General features: G+C 63.6%; 1 protein-coding gene across 1 annotated transcript; it reads left to right on the top strand.

Moving 5' to 3' along the window:
• The first annotated feature begins 588 nt into the window (after nucleotides 1–588).
• KCNK3 (potassium two pore domain channel subfamily K member 3) lies at nucleotides 589–18,669 on the top strand. The gene is made up of 2 exons (XM_075708102.1): nucleotides 589–871; nucleotides 17,789–18,669. Exons 1-2 carry the CDS (start codon nucleotides 589–591, stop codon nucleotides 18,667–18,669), a joined length of 1,164 nt encoding a protein of 387 aa, XP_075564217.1.
• The last annotated feature ends 1,052 nt before the right edge of the window (nucleotides 18,670–19,721 follow it).

Here is a 19,721-nt window from a genome sequence, read left to right as displayed (position 1 = left end):
TGCTGGTGCCGGTGGGTGCGGGTGCTGGTACCTGGACCGGGACCGGTGTGGGTGCAGGTGTCAGTGCCAGTGGGCGCGGGTGCTGGTACCAGGACCGGGACCGGTGTCAGTGGGTGCTGGCGCCAATGGGGGTGCGGGTGGGGTTGCAGGTGCTGGTGCCAGTGGGTGCAGGTGCTGGTACCGGTACCAGTGCGGGTGTCAGTGGGGGCCGGTGCAGGTGCAGGTGCCGGTGCCGGTGGGTGCGGGTGCTGGTACCAGGACCGGGACCGGTGTCGGTGGGTGCCGGCGCCGCTGGGGGTGCGGGTGGGCTCGCGGGTGCCGGTGTGGGTGCCAGCACCGGTGCGGGTGGGTGCGGGTGCTGCTACCGGGACCGGTGCGGGTGGGTGCGGGCGCGGGCGGGGCCGTGGGGGGCGGTGGTGCTGAAGGACAGCTCCGCCCCCCCCCGCCCCCTCCACCCCCTCCCTCCCCCCCCACCCCCCCCGCTCCTCCGCCGCCGCCGCCGCCGCTCCGGGCCGAGCCCGCCGGGCCCTCCGCCGCCGCCGCCGCCATGCCCCAGCCCCAGCCGGCCCCGCCGCCGCCCGCCGCAGCATGAAGCGGCAGAACGTGCGGACGCTGGCGCTCATCATGTGCACCTTCACCTACCTGCTGGTGGGAGCCGCCGTCTTCGACGCCCTGGAGTCGGAGGAGGAGACGGCGGAGCGGCGGCGGCTGGAGGCGAAGAGCCAGGAGCTGAAGAGCAAGTACAACCTCAGCGCCGAGAGCTACCGCGAACTCGAGTGGGTCGTCCTCAAGCTCAAGCCGCACAAGGCCGGCGTCCAGTGGAAATTCGCCGGTTCCTTCTACTTCGCCATCACCGTCATCACTACCATAGGTACCGGTTACCCCACTCCTTTCCCCGGTGCTTCCCGATGCCGAGCGAGAGCCGAGCGCCCCGCCGCCGCCCCAAAACCCACCCGCCTCTCGGGATACCGGCTCCTGTCGCCCTCCGTGCAGACCGCCCGCGACGCGCCCGTCCCCGCGGTATCGGGGCGACCCGCCCGCCCGGCTCCCCCGCCACCGGGAAAGGGACAACCGGACCCCCCGCCCATCCCCGTTGTATCGGGGCGACCGGCCTGCCCGGCTCCCCTGCCATCGGGAAGAGGGCACCCAGACCCCTGCCCATCCCCGCGGTATGGGGGCGACCCACCCGCCCAGCTCCCCTGCCACTGGGAAGGGGTCACCCAGACCCCCCCCCCCGCCCATCCCCGTGGTATCGGGGTGACCCGCCCGCCCGGCTCCCCTGCCACCGGGAAACTGGCATCCAGACCCCCCACCCATCCCCATGGTATCGGGGCGACCCGCCCGCCCAGCTCCCCTGCCACTGGGAAGAGGGCACCCAGACCCCCGCCCATCCCCCAGCTCCCCTGCCACCGGGAAGAGGGCACCCAGACCCCCACCCATCCCCGTAGTATCAGGGCGACCTGCCCGCCTGGCTCCCCTGCCACCGGGAAGAGGGCACCCAGACCCCCCCACCCATCCCCGTGGTATCGGGGCGACCTGCCCGCCCGGCTCCCCTGCCACCGGGAAGAGGGCACCCAGACCCCCCCACCCATCCCCGTGGTATCGGGGCAACCTGCCCGCCCGGCTCCCCTGCCACTGGGAAGGGGGCACCCAGACCCCCGCCCATCCCCACGGTATGGGGGCGACCAGCCTGCCCGACTCCCCCGCCACCAGGAAGGGGGCACCCAGACCCCCCACCCATCCCTGTGGTATCGGGGCAACCCACCTGCCCAGCTCCTCTGCCACCAGGAAGAGGGCACCCAGACTCTTGCCCCCATCACCGTAGTATTGGAGCGACCCGCCCGCCCGGCTCCCCCGCCACTGGGAAGGGGGCAACCAGACCCCCCCGCCCATCCCCGTGGTATCGGGGCAACTCACCAGCCCCGCTCCCCAACCCCGGAGCCCTCACCGGACCCTCCGCGTCATGCACATCCCCGTCACATCGAGGATCCCCCCTGCCCCGGCTCCTCGTCCTCGGGGAACACAAACCCACCCATCCCGGGGGTCTCTGGGCTCCCCACTCTCAAAGAATCCCCCCCCACGCCCATCCCTGCAGCCTCTGGGCTCCCCACCATCACGTCCCCCAGCCTTGGGGACCCCCGCACGGAGCTGGGGCTCCTCACCTGAGTCACAGTGGGGCTGTGACAGGCGATTTCTGCGCTGACCCCTTCCCGGGGGAGGAGGAGGAGGAGGAGGAGGAAGGTCCCCTGGGGTCAGGGTTCCCTTGCAGCCCGTCTCCTGCCCCCCCCAGCATGGTGGGACCCCCAGCCCGGGGGGGACGGGGATGTGTCCCTGCCTGCAGCGTCCCCCCCTCTCCGTATTCCAGACCGCTGCTCTGTGCGGTCACCCGCTCGCATCGTCAACCCGTCTGTCCTTTGGGTCCTCTCGACGGAGCGCCGGGCGTGACCCGCCGTCCCCACACTGCCCCGTCCTCAGCGCATGGTGAGGGCCTGGGGGACCCGGGGGGACAGCCGGCAGCTGGACCAGGGTGGCACGTGGCTGGCCTGGCCCTGGCCACCATCCCCACGGGTACCACGGCCCCGGGGAGATGCAGGAAGGAGCTGGAGGGGTGGGAGGGCTGGTGGGGGCACCAGATTTGAGACACGGGAGTTGGGGTGGCTCTTGGATCCCAGGGCTGAGATACGGGTGTTGGGGTGGCTGTTGGCTCTTGAGGTTGGCATGAGGTTGTTGGTTCCCAGGGCTGAGATACAGGTGTTGGGGTGACTGTTGGGACGCGGTTGTTGCTTCCCAGGGCTGAGATACGGGTGTTGGGGTGGCTGTTGGCTCTTGGGGTTGGGACGCGACTGTTGGGACGCGGTTGTTGGTTCCCAGGGCTGAGATATGGGTGTTGGGGTGGCTGTTGGCTCTCAGGGCTGGGATGTGGTTGTTGGGGCAGTTGTTGGTTCCCAGGGCTGAGTTATGGCTGTAGGGGTGGCTCTTGGCCCTTGGGGTTGGGACGCAGTTGTTGGTTCCCAGGTCTGAGATACAGGCATTGGGGTGGCTGTTGGCTCTCGGGGCTGAGATACGGGTGTTGGGGTGGGTGTTGGGACGTGGTTGTTGGTTCCCAGGGCTGAGATACGGGTGTTGGGGTGGCTGTTGGGACGTGGTTGTTGGTTCCCAGGGCTGAGATACGGGTGTTGGGGTGGCTGTTGGCTCTCGGGGCTGGGACGCGACTGTTGGGAAGCGGTTGTTGGTTCCCAGGGCTGAGATACGGGTGTTGGGGTGGCTGTTGGGACATGGTTGTTGGTTCCCAGGGCTGAGATACGGGTGTTGGGGTGGCTGTTGGCTCTCGGGGCTGGGATGCGACTGTTGGGGTGGTTGTTGGTTCCCAGGGCTGAGTTACGGGTGTTGGGGTGGCTGTTGGCTCTCGGGGCTGGGACGCGACTGTTGGGAAGCGGTTGTTGGTTCCCAGGGCTGAGATACGGGTGTTGGGGTGGCTGTTGGCTCTCGGGGCTGGGACGCGACTGTTGGGACGCGGTTGTTGGTTCCCAGGGCTGAGATACAGGTGTTGGGGTGGCTGTTGGGGTGGCTCTTGGTTCCCAGGGCTGAGATACGGGTGTTGGGGTGGCTGTTGGGACGTGGTTGTTGGTTCCCAGGGCTGAGATACGGGTGTTGGGGTGGCTGTTGGCTCTCGGGGCTGGGATGCGACTGTTGGGGTGGTTGTTGGTTCCCAGGGCTGAGTTACGGGTGTTGGGGTGGTTATTGGGACGCGGTTGTTGCTTCCCAGGGCTGAGATACGGGTGTTGGGGAGGCTGTTGGGACGCGGTTGTTGGTTCCCAGGGCTGAGATACGGGTGTTGGAGCGGCCGCGGGCTGAGCAGAGGCAGGGTCCGGCCTCTCCCGGCTGGCGGGAGCAGCTGGGAAAGGCTCCGAAAGTGAAGACAAGCAGCTTATGTTTGACGTGCGAAGGAGGAGGAGCGGGCAAGGGGGTGCGCGGGGGGCTGGGGAGGGGAGCGAGCGGGAGGCGAGCGGGAGTGAGCGGCGTCTCGCCAGCCCACACAAAGGATGCTGCAGTGACGGAGGAAGGAGACAAAGCCAGCCCGGTGTGCACGGTCCCGAGAGGCCGTGGCTCAGCGCCGGGCTGCGGGCAGGCGTCGGGACCCCTGCCCTGCCTCCCCCGGGACCCCCGTCTCCCCTGCGCTGCCTGCAGCTGCCTGCAGCCCGGGAGGGCTGGAGCGAGGATGGCCGAGCGCGGCTGAGCCCCGACGCAGGCGTTACGCCCCAGCAAAGCATCCTGCCAGCTGGGGCTGGGGGTGAAAACCTTAAAAAATCTCATCTTGCGTTTGATGTGGGAGCTCAGGGTCCCCTCTGGGGTTGGGGTGATGACACCCGGCCCCGAAAAAATGGGTGTCCAGCCGCAGCGGAGCGGGAGGGAAATGTAGAGGGAATGTCCCCAAACGGGGCTTTACGGCTCTGCAAGCATCAAGCCCTTCTCCCCCGGCAGCTTCAGCATCTCCGCGTTGTCCAAAGGGGTGTAGGGGGAAGGGGCACGGACATAAATATGTAAGGCAATATTTTTTTCTACCAAAATATTGTTTTTATCAAAATCTGGTGATTTTGAAGGCCGGCGCTTTAGCTGGCCTGTTGCGATGGAGCTCGGGTGCTGCTGAACGGGGCCAGCATGCACCAGCAAAAGGGAGCAGAATCATCAAAAGCCACAAGAGGCGAAAGAAAATTCCATTATTCCCATGAAATGGGATTTTCCAGCGGGGGGAAAAAAAAAAGGCATTCTTCCAGGAAATCACCAACCAACCCCTTTGTAAAGCTCCTGTTGGGGACCGGGAAGGGCCAGGCTCCCCGCCGTGCTCGGGAGGCAATCGGGATTTCCGGGCTCCTGTGCCGGTCGAGGTCCCTGTGCCGGATTTAAAGCAGGAAGAAGGAAAAGCCAGGAGGGTGACGGGTCCCACTAGGAAGGTTTTCTTACATTAGGGGTTGTTGTTTTTTTTTTTTTTCTTTTATCTGGGAAAAGAGCCAAGCAGCGAGCCACCCTCCGAGCTCCGAAGGTCTCCCACGGCCCCGCCTCGCTCCGCAAAGCTGCCCGGAGCCCTGCACCCTGCTAGTGGGGTGCAGCCCCCCCCGAGAGCTGCCCCAGTGCCCGGGGACCCCCAAAGTGTCACAGAGGGGGACCGGGGACCGGGATATTTAGGTTTGCCATCACCCTGCAAAGCTGGGGTCAAGGGGAGCTGCAGGGCGGGCAGGGAGGGAGCATGCCTGCCCTTGCAGCCGGGCAGAGCCGGGGTCCCCTCGGGGGACGTCAGCCAGACGCGTCCCCTGCCACCTCGGTCACCGTCGCCGCGCCAGCAGCCTCCGTGCTGGCTTTCGCTGGATCGCTCCCAAAAAACACGTCGTCGTCCCCCCATCTGCCCTCACCTCGCTGTGGGCAGACAGGCGAGCGGCCATGTGGGGCCGGGGAAGGTGGCGGAATGCCACCGTGGTGTCACCATCTGTCCCAGCCCTCCTCCATCCCCACTTGGTTATCAAGAGAGCAGGGACCCCGGGGGGGGTCCGGGGGGGTCCCCACACACCCTCTGCTGCACGTGGTCTCCCCCTCAGCCACCCCCGTCCTCCGGCGGCAACGTGCCTGTCCCCAATCCGTCGCATCCGTAGCATCTGTCCCTGCTCACGCCTGCGGGCTTGGCCCGGGGATAAAGGAGGAAGGACCTGGGAACACCCCGGCACACGCACCCCCAGCCGCCTCCAGTGCCAGCGGTACCGGCGCAACCGGCACCGGTGGGAGCGGAAGGACCCCCCATTCTCTGACCTTGGGGGATGCAGCACAGGGAAAAGTCCCAGGGAAGGAACGGGAGCTGCCGCCGCTGGGACGAGGAGTGGGTTGCGGTTTTGGGGCTGCGGTGGGGCTGGTTGGGGAGGGGGGAGGCCAGGGATGCGGCATCCGCTCCCTGTGGGCATTTCTGCTCCCATCCTGCACTAGCCGTGCCTGCTAAAAAGGATAGCAGTGGAAATTAGTGTTGGCACTTACGAACATGCCTTTGATAGGTTTCAGAGTTAACGTGCCAGAAAGAAAAACTGTACCACTCTGTTCGCGGGCTCGGATTCCTCTCCCCTCAGCCCACACCCCCACGGGAGGTGATGCCAAGACATCTCACCCCTTTCAGCCCCCGGGGATGCGCAGGGCCTTCCCCAGGAGAGAGGCCCTGGCCAGCCCGGCGGCTCCTCGGCCGCTGCTGGTGCTCGTTTGAGTGCCCCAGCCGTGCCGCAGGAGTCGGCAGAAAGCAGCACCAGGAGGTCAGGACCGCTCTCCTTCCCTCTCCAGTTAGGCACAAGGCCACCCCTTGCCACCGTTGCCTGTGGTATGCTGGGATTGCTGGTTGAGGCGTTCACTCTGGAACCTAACGAGGGCATACGCACTTCTGCCATTGATCCTCATAGCAGGGAATGAGCACAGAGGGTGAATGGGGAGAGGGCATGTATGAGCCGAGACTGGAGCCATCCCCGAGCCCTTCCCAGCAGCGATGTGTGTTTTTGGGGTGGCCGTTGCAGCCCGCTGCCCCAGCAGCCTGCCCAGCCAGGGCTCAGCGCCTTTGCCGAGGAGGCAGAACCACAGCAAACCTGTGGCATGGCAGGGAGGCATCGCACGGGTCCTCTCCCATGGGATTCAGCCCAGGCACCCTCCGAACCGGGGTGCCATCCCTCTGCGAGCATCCCACCACTCCCACCTCCCCCTCCTCCCTGGCTATAAATTCCCCGCTCCTCTCTGTCCCGGAGCGATAACAGCAATTAATACCCGCTCCGTCTCTGCCCCCCGCCTGGCCTCTGCCAGCTGATGCCTCATTAAACTCGCCAGCAAAGCCTGACTCAGAGCAAGGCATAAACACCACGGGCCAGGGCAGAGATGCTCCGAGGTGCTGGGGGGGTTCATCGTCCAGGATCGGGCCAAAAAAAATCCAATTTCTTTGAGTTTGGGGGGTTTTTCCCCCCACTTACCAAGCCCCAGGGCTGGTTGCTCGGACTCGGTGCTGCCAGGTCTGGTGCAAAGAGGCCAGAGCTGAGCCCGAGCTGCGGGAGAGCCCCGCTCTGCCGGCGTGTGATTTATGAGCCGGCTTAAATATTTATCAGGCAGCTCTCAGGCTGAAGTGACTGCGGCGCAGGATTTACAGCGGGCACCGCCACCTTGGATAAATCACGGCCGGGAGGGTTAATCGAAGGAGCAAGAGCCGAGCGTGCTGCGGCAGGGCGAGGGTCTCGCCTGTCTGCCTGCAGAGAGGGGTGAAGGAGAGCGGCCGTGGAGCAGCAGGGCCCCACTGCTGCTGCAGCTGGTGCTGGGTGTTGGTGCTGGGTGCTGGTGTACCATGCGTGGGGCTACACGTGGTGCTGGGTGCTGGTGCTGGGTGCTGGTGTACCATGCGTGGGGCTACACGTGGTGCTGGGTGCTGGTGCACGGTGCTGGGTGTTGGTGCATGGTGCTGGTGCACGGCGCATGGGGCTGCACGTGGTGCTGGGTGCTGGTGCACGGTGCTGGGTGTTGGTGCATGGTGCTGGTGCACGGCGCATGGGGCTGCACGTGGTGCTGGGCACTGGTGCATGGTGCTGGGCGTTGGTGCACAGTGCATGGGGCTGCACGTGGTGCTGGGCACTGGTGCACTGTGCTGGGTGTTGGTGCATGGTGCTGCACGCTGGTGCACAGTCCTGGGCGCTGGTGCATGGTGCTGGTGCACAGTCCTGGGCGCTGGTGCACGGTGCTGGGTGCTGGTGCATGGTGCTGGGCACTGGTGCACAGTCCTGGGCGCTGGTGCACGGTGCTGGGTGCTGGTGCATGGTGCTGGGCACTGGTGCACAGGTGCTGGTGCACAGTCCTGGGCGCTGGTGCACGGTGCTGGGTGCTGGTGTATGGTGCTGGGCACTGGTGCACAGGTGCTGGTGCACAGTCCTGGGCGCTGGTGCACGGTGCTGGGCGCTGGTGCGCAGTGCTGGGTGTTGGTGCATGGCATGGTGCACAGCACTGCACATGGTGCTGGGTGCTGGTGCATGGTGCTAGGTGCTCAGTGCACGGTGCTGGGCACCTGTGTGTGGTGTTGGGTGCAATGCTAGGTGCTGGTGCATGGTGCTGGGCACTGGTGCATGTTGCTGGTGCATCATGCTGGGTGCTGTTCCCCTGTGCTGGGTGCTGGTGCATGGTGCTGGGTGCTGGTGCACAGTGCTGGGTGCTGGTGCATGGTGCTGGTGCACAGTGCTGGGTGTGCACGGTGCTGGGTGATGTTGCACAGAGCTGGGTGCTGGTGCATGGTGCTGGGCTCTAGTGCACGGTGCTGTTGCACAGTGCTGGGTGCTGGTGCATGGTGGTGGTGCATGGTGCATCGTGCTAGGTGCTGGTGCATGGTGCTGGGTGCTGGTGCACAGTGCTGGGTGCTGGTGCACGGTGCTGGTGCATGGTGCTGGTGCACGGTGCATGGTGCTGAGTGCTGTTGTACAGTGCTGGGCGCTGGTGCATGGTGCTGGGCACTGGTGCACACCCCTCCACCCCTTGCCTGCCCAAACCAAGCGGAGCGTGGGGAGGAAGGAGCCCCATCCTGCTTTTCACAGGACCCCCCTGGCAGAAGGGACCCGGCGAGGCCCAGGGCTGCGTGACCGGGCAGCCCGCGCTCTGCCAGCCTTCGGCTCTGCCCTGCGAAGGCCGGAGCCAAATCCCATTTTCCGTAAAGGAGGAGCAGCGCATGGCACCCGCTTGCCTCCCGGGAGGAATGCTGGGGGGGATCTGGCCGGGGAAAGGGTGGCAGGGAAGGAAGCATCCCTGGCATAAGGAGATTTGCAGTGAGAGCCATCAGGGGCTCGGGAGCTTTCGCTCATCAGGGAGGAGGTGGCAGGGTGACCGGATCGTGGAGCAGAACCATCGAATCGGTTGGGTTGGGAAAGACCTTGAAGATCACCCAGTCCAACCATTAACCCAACGCTGCCAAGCTCACCACTAAACCAGTTCAGGGCAGAGGAAGAATTAATTTCATGTGTCCTGGCTTGGTGGCTGCATTATTTTTTAATGAAAGTAAAACCAGGAATCACTGAGGTTGGAAAGGCCCTCTAAGATCATCAGTCCAACCATCAACCCAACACCCCCATGCCCACTAAACCTTGTCCCCAGGTGCCACCTCTGCCCGTTTGTTGAACCCCTCCAGGGCTGGGGACTCCCCCACCTCTCTGGGCAGCCTGTTCCAATGCTTGACTGCTCTTTCCGTGAAGAAATTTCTCCCAATATCCAGTCTAAACCTCCCCTGACGCAGCTTGAGCCCATTTCCTCTCATCCTATCACTTGTTCCTTGGGAGAAGAGCCCGACCCCCCTCCCTGCCCCCTCCTGCCAGGAGCTGCAGAGCGATCAGGTCTCCCCTCAGCCTCCTCTTCTCCAGGCTGAACACCCCCAGCCCCCTCAGCCGCTCCTCACCATTCCTGTGCTCCAGACCCTTCCCCAGCTCCGCTGCCCTTGCCATGCCCCAGCACCCCAGTGTCCCTCTCGTACTGGAGGCTACACGCCGTAGCTCCCCAGCGAGATGATGCCTCAGCCTGTGCCCCATCCCCGTCCCACTCAGGGAGCAGGGGGGCTGTGCTAGTAGATGGGGTGGGGGGACCCAGCACGGAGGGGACCTTTGGGGTCTGGGTCTTGCCCAAAGCCGGGGTCCTTGTCACCCCTCGGGATCTCCTGCAAGCGTGGGAGGTGGTCCTGGGGTGCTGCATGGGTGGGGGGGTCACTGCCTGTGCCAGGGTCCCTCTGCCCCCGTCCCGGCGCAGGCAGAAATCACTCCTAAAAGCCTTAAATGATTTTTTTTTTTTTTTTAATATCCCCTGGAGGCCCCTTTTCCCTGGGCTGGTGTAGAAAGCAGCTCTGCTCTCGATTTCAGCCATCCTCAGGGCGGGGGGGGGGGGGGGGGGTGTCTGTGCTGTCCCATGAGGGTTATGGGGTACCCCCCCCCAAAAAAAAAAAAAAAACACCAGCAGGACCAACTGCCTGGGTCAGGGGGTCGGCCAGCATCCAGCTGTGCCCATCACCGGGGTATCCCGCCTCGCTCACCAGTGCAGAGGGTACCCCCCCTCCTGCTGCAGGGCCCCTAAAAGCGGGGGGGGCCCGGCTGTACCCCCCTTTTTGCAGGAGGAGGGGAGGGATGGAGCGGAGGGGGCCGGGGAAGGGCCTGGCGGAGCCCCAGGACCGAGGGAAAAATTGCCAGTTTTGGCGCAAACAGGGCGCTTGGCCGGCACCGGGATTTTCCATGACACCATCCTGACCCCCCCCTTGGCAGGGGCCGGCCCCCGCCTGCAGGCAGCGATGCCGGGGGGGACAGGCACCAGCTGCACCCCCAAACCCTCCTGCTCTGCCCCCTCCGTGGGCAGGGAGAGGGGTGGGGGGGTGCCCCCCGCTGTGGTGGGAGCGGGGATGGGGGTGGCTCTGAGCCCTTTTGGGCGGTGACCCCCCCCCCCCAAGTGTATAGGACAAATCTGGGGTGAAGGTGATGTGGGGGGTGGCATGGACGCAGATGCTGCTGTAGAGGATGGGGGGGTACCAGGGGGGTTACCCCAATGCTTTTGGGGGGGCAGGGGGAGCCCAGGGTCTGGCCTGCACCTCCACCCCCCCACCCCGCTCAGGAGGTGGCATCCTGGGGGGTCTCCAACCCCAGGGTCCCTCCCACCCCACAGAGACATGAGCCCACAGCCAGGCCTGGCACCCCTGCCCAGGGTGACCCCCCCCCCCCAGGGTGACACCCCCCCGAGGGTGACCCCCCCGGGGCAGCCCCCGGCGCTGCTGGGCCAGGCTGGGGCAGGAGGAGGCTGAGCACAGGCGGGGGGGGTCGGGGTGGGAGTAAGGAGATGGGGGTGGGGGTGGGCAGGGAGATGGGGGGTGGGAGGTGAGCAGAGATCTGAGAGTGGGGGGGTGGAAGGAAGGAAGGATGCATGGGTGGACGGATGGACGGATGGAAGGAAGGAAGGATGGATGGATGGAAGGATGGAAGGATAGGTGGATGGAAGGATAGGTGGGTGGGTGGATGGATGGATGGATGGATGGATGGATGGATGGATGGATGGAAGGAAGGAAGGAAGGAAGGATAGGTGGGTGGGTGGATGGATGGATGGATGGAAGGAAGGATGTATGGATGGATGGATGGATGGATGGATGGATGGATGGATGGGTAGGTGGGTGGATGGATGGATGGATGGAAGGAAGGATGTATGGATGAATGGGTGGGTGGATGGATGGATGGATGGGTAGGTGGGTGGATGGATGGATGGATGGAAGGATAGGTGGGTGGAAGGATAGGTGGGTGGGTGGATGGATGGATGGATGGATGGATGGAAGGAAGGATGTATGGGTGAATGGGTGGATGGATGGATGGATGGATGGATGGATGGAAGGAAGGATAGGTGGGTGGATGGATGGAAGGAAGGAAGGATGCACGGGTGAAGATATGGATGGAAGGAAGGATGCATGGGTGAATGGGTGGATGGATGGAAGGATGGAAGGAAGGAAGGATGCACAGATTAATGTGTGGATGGATGGAAGGATGGATGGAAGGATGGATGGAAGGATGCATAGGTGAATGGGTGGCTGGCTGGCTGGCTGGCTGGCTGGCTGGATGGATGGATGGAAGAAAGGAAGGATGCACAGGTGAATGGGTGGATGGATGGATGGATGGATGGATGGATGGATGGATGGATGGAAGGAAGGATGCACAGGTGAATGTGTGGATGGATGGATGGATGGATGGATGGATGGATGGATGGATGGAAGGATGCATAGGTGAATGGGTGGATGGATGGATGGATGGATGGATGGATGGATGGATGGATGGAAGGATGCATAGGTGAATGGGTGGATGGATGGATGGATGGATGGTTGGATGGATGGATGGATGGATGGAAGGATGGATGGATGGATGGCAGGGTGAGAGGACGGCTGGCTGGCTGCCCCTTCACCTGCCCTGGGGAAGACGCAGCGAGCACAGCCCCTGCTCCTGGTCCAGGACCCAGCTGGGGCAGGGGCAGCCGGGGCACTGTGTGTCCCAGGGCTGGCTCCAGCCCCGCATCGCCCAAATTCAGCCCAGCTCCGGGGAGCCGCTGCCCGCATCCCATCCCTCTGCTCCGGCTGCCTCTCACCCTGCCCTGCCCAGGAGGTGTCCGCAGGCAGGACCAGCCCCTTCCCGCCGCCCTCAACCCCTGTCCTGGGGGGGGACGAAGGCGTTGCAGGGTGCGTGTGCCCCCCGCTGCGCCCCTTCGTTGCCAGGGCAGTGTTTGCTCGGGGCAGGCTGGCAGCGCTGCCACATGCTGCCTTTCCCAGCCGCTCCCCGCCTGCTTGTTTGCTCGCCCCTTGCAAAGACGGGGCATCTCCCAGGCAGTGCCGAGGGGCAACCCGTGCGCCGGCTGCATCGCCTGGGTCCCCGTCCCCAACCCGGCGAGGTCCCCATGCTCAGCCCCGGCAATGCTTAAAGGGCAGGGCTGGACGCAGCCCGCGTTGCTCTTGGCCACAGGCGACGGAGGGAGCTTGGCACTGCCCGTGCCCTGTTCGTATCTCGGCCGAGCTCGCGTCACCCAGGGGACACATCGGGAAACGGGTGCCTGTTAAATGCTCAGCGGGATGCTGGTCCTTACTGGGAGCAATGGGATGGCAGGCAGCAGGGTTGGCATGAGAAAGATGCTGCCTGGGGCACGCTGCACCTCAGGTGATGCCCACCCACCACCTCCATCTCTGGGGCACCCCAAGGGTTTCACCGTGAGGGCCAGCAGAAGGGGGTGCCCAGGGCAGGCACCCCGGCAGGGCTCAGAACTGGGTGCTTTGGGCTTTGGTTGCTTTTGGGTGCTAAAGGGCTTTGGGAGCGTGGTGTTGCTGCGTGTTTGCCGTCATGCCAGCCAGCTGCAAGCATGGGGTCTGCTCAGGGAGGGTGGTCGCCATGGGGTGGTAAACATGGCTGGAGGACGAGGCTTTTCCTCCCATCCCTGGGGCTCTCCTAACTGCGGACCCTTGTACGTCTACGGATGCAGTTGGCTCATTCCTTTCTCCCCAAAACGCACGGGAATGTACCAAATTTGGTGGCTGCTGCTGAACCTGCCGGGAAGCAGGGTGGGAAGAGAGGCAGCGCTCCGTGGGCGGTGGTGGTTCATGGTCGTGTGAAGCCAGGCTTGGAAGGACCGGAGCTGTCTACACCCCAGGCTGGGTCAGTGGTTTGGTAGATCCCCCATCAACCGGGATGCCTGAACCTTCCCCATCGTCCCTCATCGCTCCTGCAGCCTCACGGCCTGGCAATGGACAGAGAAAGCTGGAGCAGGTCAGAGACCACGGTGAAGGGCTCTGGGATCCCTGTGCAGGGGCCAGGCTGTTGCAATGGCAAAAGCCAGCAGCTGCGCTGGGGTAAGGGAAGGAGACGCCAGCCACGCGTCCACCCAGCAGATACCCGGGCTATGGGGGGGGTGAGGATGGGTGCCGGGCATCCTCACGGACCCCAGGAGCGTCCACCACCACTGAACCAGAGAAGGAGAAGCGTGATGGCTCAGGAAGCGGGATGCAGGGCTCCTGCCCGGGCATGGAGATGTCATAGAATCATAGAATCATCGAATTGTTGAGGTTGGAAAAGACCTTGAAGATCATCCAGTCCAACCATTAACCCAATGCTGCCAAGCCCACCGCTAAACCAATTAAGGGGAGAGTAGCAATTTCATGTTTCCTGGCTTGGTGGCTGCATTATTTTTTAATGAACGTGAAACTGGAATCACTAAGGTTGGAAAGGCCCTCTAAGATCATCAGTCCAACCATCAACCCAACACCCCCATGCCCACCAAACCATGTCCCCAAGTGCCACCTCTGCCCGTTTGTTGAACCCCTCCAGGGCTGGGGACTCCCCCACCTCTCTGGGCAGCCTGTTCCAGTGCTTGACCACTCTTTCTGTGAAGAAATTTCTCCCAGTATCCAATCTAAACCTCCCCTGACGCAGCTTGAGCCCATTTCCTCTTGTCCTATTGTTTCCTACTTGGGAGAAGAGACCAACACCTGCAGTGATTCTGTAAAGCAGGGAGCCGCTTTCCTCACTGCTTCATACCCCTGGCACCCCAGCCCAGCTCCCAGCCCCTGTTGTCAGCTGGGACTCCCCACACCCTGCCCTGCACCCCCCTGCCCCGTCTCCCTGCACCCCCTCCCCGGAGGGCTCATACCCCTTCAGCACCCAGTGCCACCTCCCAGGGACCCTCTCCCTGCTTTCCCAGCCCTTTGCACCGTCTGGCTTTATACCACCTCCATTCTGCAAAGTTCCCCCCCTCCTCTCATCCCCGGCAGCTGCCCGGCTAATCCCCACCATCCATCGCTCCCGACAACCCGGGATTTGCTCCAGGCCAGGGGCCAGCCCAGACCTGCACCTGCTCCCCGGAGCCGCGGCCAGATCCACCCCTGCTCCTCCGCAGCCCTAAAAAGGAGACGAGCCGGCCGCGTTCCTCAGGGACATGTCATCTTTTCTCCCTGGGGACACGCGCCGTGCTCCCTGCCTGCTCGCAGCACCCTAAGCCCAGAGCACCCTGACTCGGCAGCATCCCTCCCTGGGACACCCTTTTGGGGAGCACCCACCCAGCGGGGAGGTTTTGGGTGGAGGGGTGCTGCAGGGGGGAGGCAGGAGATGGAGAGGAGCAGGGATGCTGACCCCCTTCTGCAGGGAGGGCAGGAGCATGGCGGGGAGCCTCGCTGCCTGTCCCCGGGAGCCTTGCCAGGCCGGGACATGCCACAGAGGCAGGCATGCCGGTGCGGCAGGGCAAACGGAGCCGCCGTTGAACCTGGCAGCTGCCGGGATTTTGCGGCATCCCCGGGAGCCAAGCCCTCTTTTCCAATGCGTTTCCTTCCCGCGGTGGGTGAAACCACAGGGGGAAGAGGGATTCGGGAGGTTTCACCCTCTCTGCCGCTTTCCCGGGGTCTCCCTCTCCCCGCTGGCTGGATTTAGTATCCTGGTGACCTTCTCCCTGTCCTCAGACGTGCTGGAAATCAGGCAGCGCCTGCTAAAGCCGGGGAAGGGGGTGGGGGGTGGCAGATTGACGGACACTTGGACGCGCTGCGAGAGCTCATAAACCCCCTTCCCTGGGGAAACGGAGCTAAATATAGCTGCGGGAGGCTGCAGTGGTGCGGGGCAGGCAGGAGCAGGCGAGGGGATGCTCAGTGAGGCTGTTCGCAGGGACGGGGCCTGCGGGCAGTGCTGGAGGCTTGCATCCCAAAACCCTGTCCTCAAACTGACCGATCCATGAGGAAGGAGGAGATGGGGGCTGTTGGGAGGGGGATGGAGGCGTCTGGCAGGGGATGAAGGGCAGGAGCAGGCAGATAGGCAAGGGCGAGGGCTCAGTGCCTGCTCCGAGGGGACAGCGGGATGTGACCCCGGTCTGAAATGCACTGGCCCGGCTCTGCTGCGGGAGCCGGCGGGCAGCCGGGTGGCACGGCATTGCCACGGTGTCCCCTCTGCCGCTGCGGAGGGGACAGCAAGCAGCAGGCAGGGAGAGGACAGCAAGCAGCAGCCCCCTTTTCCATCTGTGAGGGAAGGGGTAGGCTGGCAGCCAGCACCGATGAGAGCAGTGATGCTCTGCGGTGATGCTCTGCAGTGATGCTCTCCGGCGATGCTCCGGTGATGCTCTCCGGTGATGCTCCGGTGATGCTCTCCGGTGATGCTCCGGTGATGCTCTCCGGTGATGCTCCAACGATGCTCTCCAGCGATGCTCCAACGATGCTCTCCAGCGATGCTCCAACGATGCTCTCCAGCGATGCTCTCCAGCGATGCTCTCCAGCTCCCGCAGCCGCAGCCCGAGCCAGCGGCGCTGGCAGCTGGAAGAGGTCATGCCAGCTCCTCGGAGGCGGCTTGGACGGAGATCTGACGATCCTTGTTTTTGCCTCGCTCCTGCCCGGCTTAATCCTTGGCCTCCCGAGGCTGACGGCGAGGGTGACAGTGAGGGATGCCGCCTGCCTCCACCCAGGCAGGATGAAACGGAGCCGGGGCAGGGCGAGCTCCCCTCATCCGTTCCCACGGGCTCGGGGGCCGCTACAGCGTCGCGTGGCCGTGGGTGCTGGGTCTGGTTTAATTGCTAGGACAGGCCTTGGAGAAGTGGGTGCTGTGGCGGGTGTGCTTGTGCCGGCACCCCCAGCCCTGTCCCAAACACGCTTGGATTCCGAGGGAAGCGTGTCTGAGTCCCCCGGGGTCTGAGTGGTTGGTGAGCCCCTGGCCCCCAGCACTGCTCCTGGGAAAGGGAAAGGGAAAGGGAAAGGGAAAGGGAAAGGGAAAGGGAAAGGGAAAGGGAAAGGGAAAGGGAAAAAGAGAAAGGAAGGGAAAGGGAGAGGGAAAGGAAAAAAGAGGAGGGAAAAGGAAAAGGAGGAAAAGGAAAACAGAAAGAAAGGGAAAGGGAAAGGGAAAGGGAAAGGGAAAGGGAAAGGGAAAGGGAAAGGGAAAGGGAAAAAGAGGAGGGAAGGGAAGGGGAAAAGGAAGGGAAAAAAGAAAGGAAGGGAAAAGGAGAGGGAAAGGAAAAAAGAGAAGGGAAAATGAAAGGGAAAGGGAAAGGGAAAGGGAAAGGGAAAGGGAAAGGGAAAGGGAAAGGGAAAGGGAAAGGGAAAGGGAAAGGGGGAAGAGGCAAAGGGAAAGGAAAAGGAAAAGGGAAAGGGAAAAGGTGAAAAGGAAAAGGGAGAAAGGGAAAGGGAGAGGAAAAAAGAGAAAGAAAGGGAAAGAGAGAAGGAAAGGAAAAAGAAAAGGAAAAGGAAAGGGAAAAGGAGGAAAAGGAAAAAAGAAAAAAGGGAAAGGGAAAGGAAAAGGGAGAAGGAAAAGGAAAAGGAGGAAAAGGAAAACAGAAAAAGAAAGGGAAAGGAAAAAAGAGAAAGGAAGGGAAAGGGAGAAGGAAAGGAAAAAGAAAAGGGAAAGGGAAAGGAAAAGGGAGAAGGAAAAGGAGAGAGGAAGGGAAAGGAAAAGGAAAAAAGAAGAAGGAAAGGGAGAGGAAAAGGGACGGGAAAGGGGAGCAGCTGGCAGCGGGGGCACCTCCCGCGGCTCAGGGGCCCTGCGCAGCTCCCCGCGGCAGCCCGACTCGGCACCCATGGGTCCCGCAGGCTCAGCTGCCTCTGCCCGGCTGCGGGCGCCCGGGATCTCTCGGGGATGAGTCACCCGCCCGCACGGAGGCAGAGGAGGTCCTGCCTGTGTGTGTCGTGCAGGCAGGAGATTCACTGAAACCCAGACGGGTGCTGGATGCTCCCCCAGCTCCCGTGGCAGCCCCTGGGGCACGGGGACATGGGGACGTGGGGCTGGGGTGACAGAGCAGAGCCAGCCGCCCTCGTCTCTTGAGTCCTCAAAAATCCCTCTTTTCCCCATCTCCCGTGCCTCTCCAGCTGGCTGCTCTGAGGTGGGCCACCCTGGGGTGGGTACTTCAGGGAAGAGCCATCTCCAGTTTCCAAAACCCCAAGGCTGGGGACCATCCCCCAGCCCCAGCCAGGGTCCATCCAAGCATCCCCCAGCTGCTCCCAGCCCAACCCAGGGATGCAGCACCTTGTCCATCACCCCCTGCCAGCCCCCCAGCTCCTTTCCCCAACCAGCCAAGGACTTTTCCCCTTTCTCCAGCCCCCTCCCCTTCATTTCCATTTGGAGACCCCCATTATCCCCCCAGCCATCCGTGGGCACTCCTTGTGCCTGGGGGTGAAGATGGCACCGGTCAGGGTTGGGGTTCACCACCAGCAACTCAGGCGGGGAAGCGGTTTGAGGCGCCGCACACCCCGCACCCCCCTCGAGCCACCAAGCTGACCCCGCTCTGTGGCTTTGCTCTGCAGGTTACGGCCATGCAGCCCCCAGCACGGACGGGGGGAAGGTCTTCTGCATGGTCTACGCCCTGCTGGGGATCCCCCTCACCCTCGTCATGTTCCAGAGCTTGGGCGAGAGGATCAACACCTTCGTCAAGTACCTCCTCCACCGCATCAAGAAGTGCCTTGGCATGAGGCGGGCGGAGGTCTCCATGGCCAACATGGTCACCATCGGGTTCTTCTCCTGCATCAGCACCCTCTGCATCGGGGCAGCCGCCTTCTCCTACTACGAGCACTGGAGCTTCTTCCACGCCTACTACTACTGCTTCATCACCCTCACCACCATCGGCTTCGGGGACTACGTGGCCCTGCAGAAGGACGAAGCCCTCCAGAACAAGCCGCAGTACGTGGCCTTCAGCTTCGTCTACATCCTGACAGGCCTGACGGTCATCGGGGCTTTCCTCAACCTGGTGGTGCTGCGTTTCATGACCATGAACGCCGAGGATGAGAAGCGGGATGCAGAGCATCGGGCACTGCTCACCCGCAACGGGCAAGCCAGCAGCATCCACGCCACGGACACTGCCTCGGCCGCGCCGGCGGCGGTGGGGGGCGGCGGGGGCGGCTTTCGGAACGTCTACGCCGAGGTTCTCCACTTCCAATCCATGTGCTCGTGCCTGTGGTACAAGAGCCGGGAGAAGCTGCAGTACTCCATCCCTATGATCATCCCCAGGGACCTCTCCACCTCGGACACCTGCGTGGAGCAGAGCCACTCCTCGCCCGGCCGCTGTCCGGAGACCCCTTCCAACAGGTGCTTCTGCAACGCCCGCCGGTCGGCCATCAGCTCCGTCTCCACCGGTCTCCACAGCCTGGCGGCTTTCCAGGGGCTCATGAAACGCCGCAGCTCCGTGTAGCCCCTCTCCATCCCCACCCGCAACCCCCGGACACCCCCTCAGCCCCGCAGCCGAGGACCTTTCTTGGTCACGGCAAGAGGAAACCACCCCGGGGTCCGGCTGCGGAGGGGGAGGCAGCGGGCAGGGACCCCCGGGGGGGCCGGGGGCCGTGCTCCTCTGCCGGGACTTGGGAGGGATGCAGGAGCAGCGGCGAGGCTGCCCCGGTCCTCTCCGAAGGGGGAAGAAGGGAGCTGCTGGTTTTATTTTATTTTAATTTAAATTTATTTTATTTTATTTTATTTTGCAAAACCACTCCTCAAAAAATGTGAAACTTGAAGAGCTGGAGAGTGATTTAACCTGGTGGGGCAGGGGGTACACGGCACCTCCTGCCGTCGTACCTCTGTGCAAGTGGCTGGGGACGCCCACGGCCCCATGGCAGCCCCATGGCAGCCCCATGGCAGCCCGAGCGTGCGAGGCTGCGTGCCACGGTGCGGCCGTGACCGGGACGCGTGACCGTGCATGCACCGGAGGCTTCGTGGGACGTGGGGAGAGGAGGACGCGGGGCTCCCGGCACCGACCGCGGGCAGCAGTGGGGTCCTGTCCCCTCCATCCTCTGCCTCCTCCGGCCACGGGGCCGCCCCGGGGGAAGGCAGGTCCCCGGGAGGCAAGGGATGCCGTGGCGAAGGCGAGCACGCATCAGCGGGCAAATCAGGCTAAGAGGGGCTTAGACGAAGCTTTTTCGATCGCTGCGCACATCAGCCTGCCCCTACGGCCGAGAAAACAAGCTGTCAGTCACGTAGGCTGCCGAAAACGCCTGCCGCGACTCGGTGGGCCGCCCTCTGAGAGTTTTGTGGGGTTATTTTAACCCGTTTTAGATGGGAAAACCTGGGCGTCCCCGGGATTTTCCCGGTGGCGAGGCAGTGGGAAGCCTGAAGGCATCCCTGGGAGGCAGGACAGGCAGCGGCAGCGCGGTCCCCTGGGACCCCCGTCTCCATCCTCCCCGGCGGCAGCTCTGGGGCTGGAGCTGTTACCCTTGGGGAGCTTTCTTGAGGGACAACCCAGGGCATTCTAAG

The sequence above is a fragment of the Pelecanus crispus genome, chromosome 3 (genome assembly GCF_030463565.1).
Source record: "Pelecanus crispus isolate bPelCri1 chromosome 3, bPelCri1.pri, whole genome shotgun sequence".
Lineage (NCBI taxonomy): Eukaryota > Metazoa > Chordata > Aves > Pelecaniformes > Pelecanidae > Pelecanus > Pelecanus crispus.
This window is presented reverse-complemented; position numbering and strand designations above follow the sequence as displayed.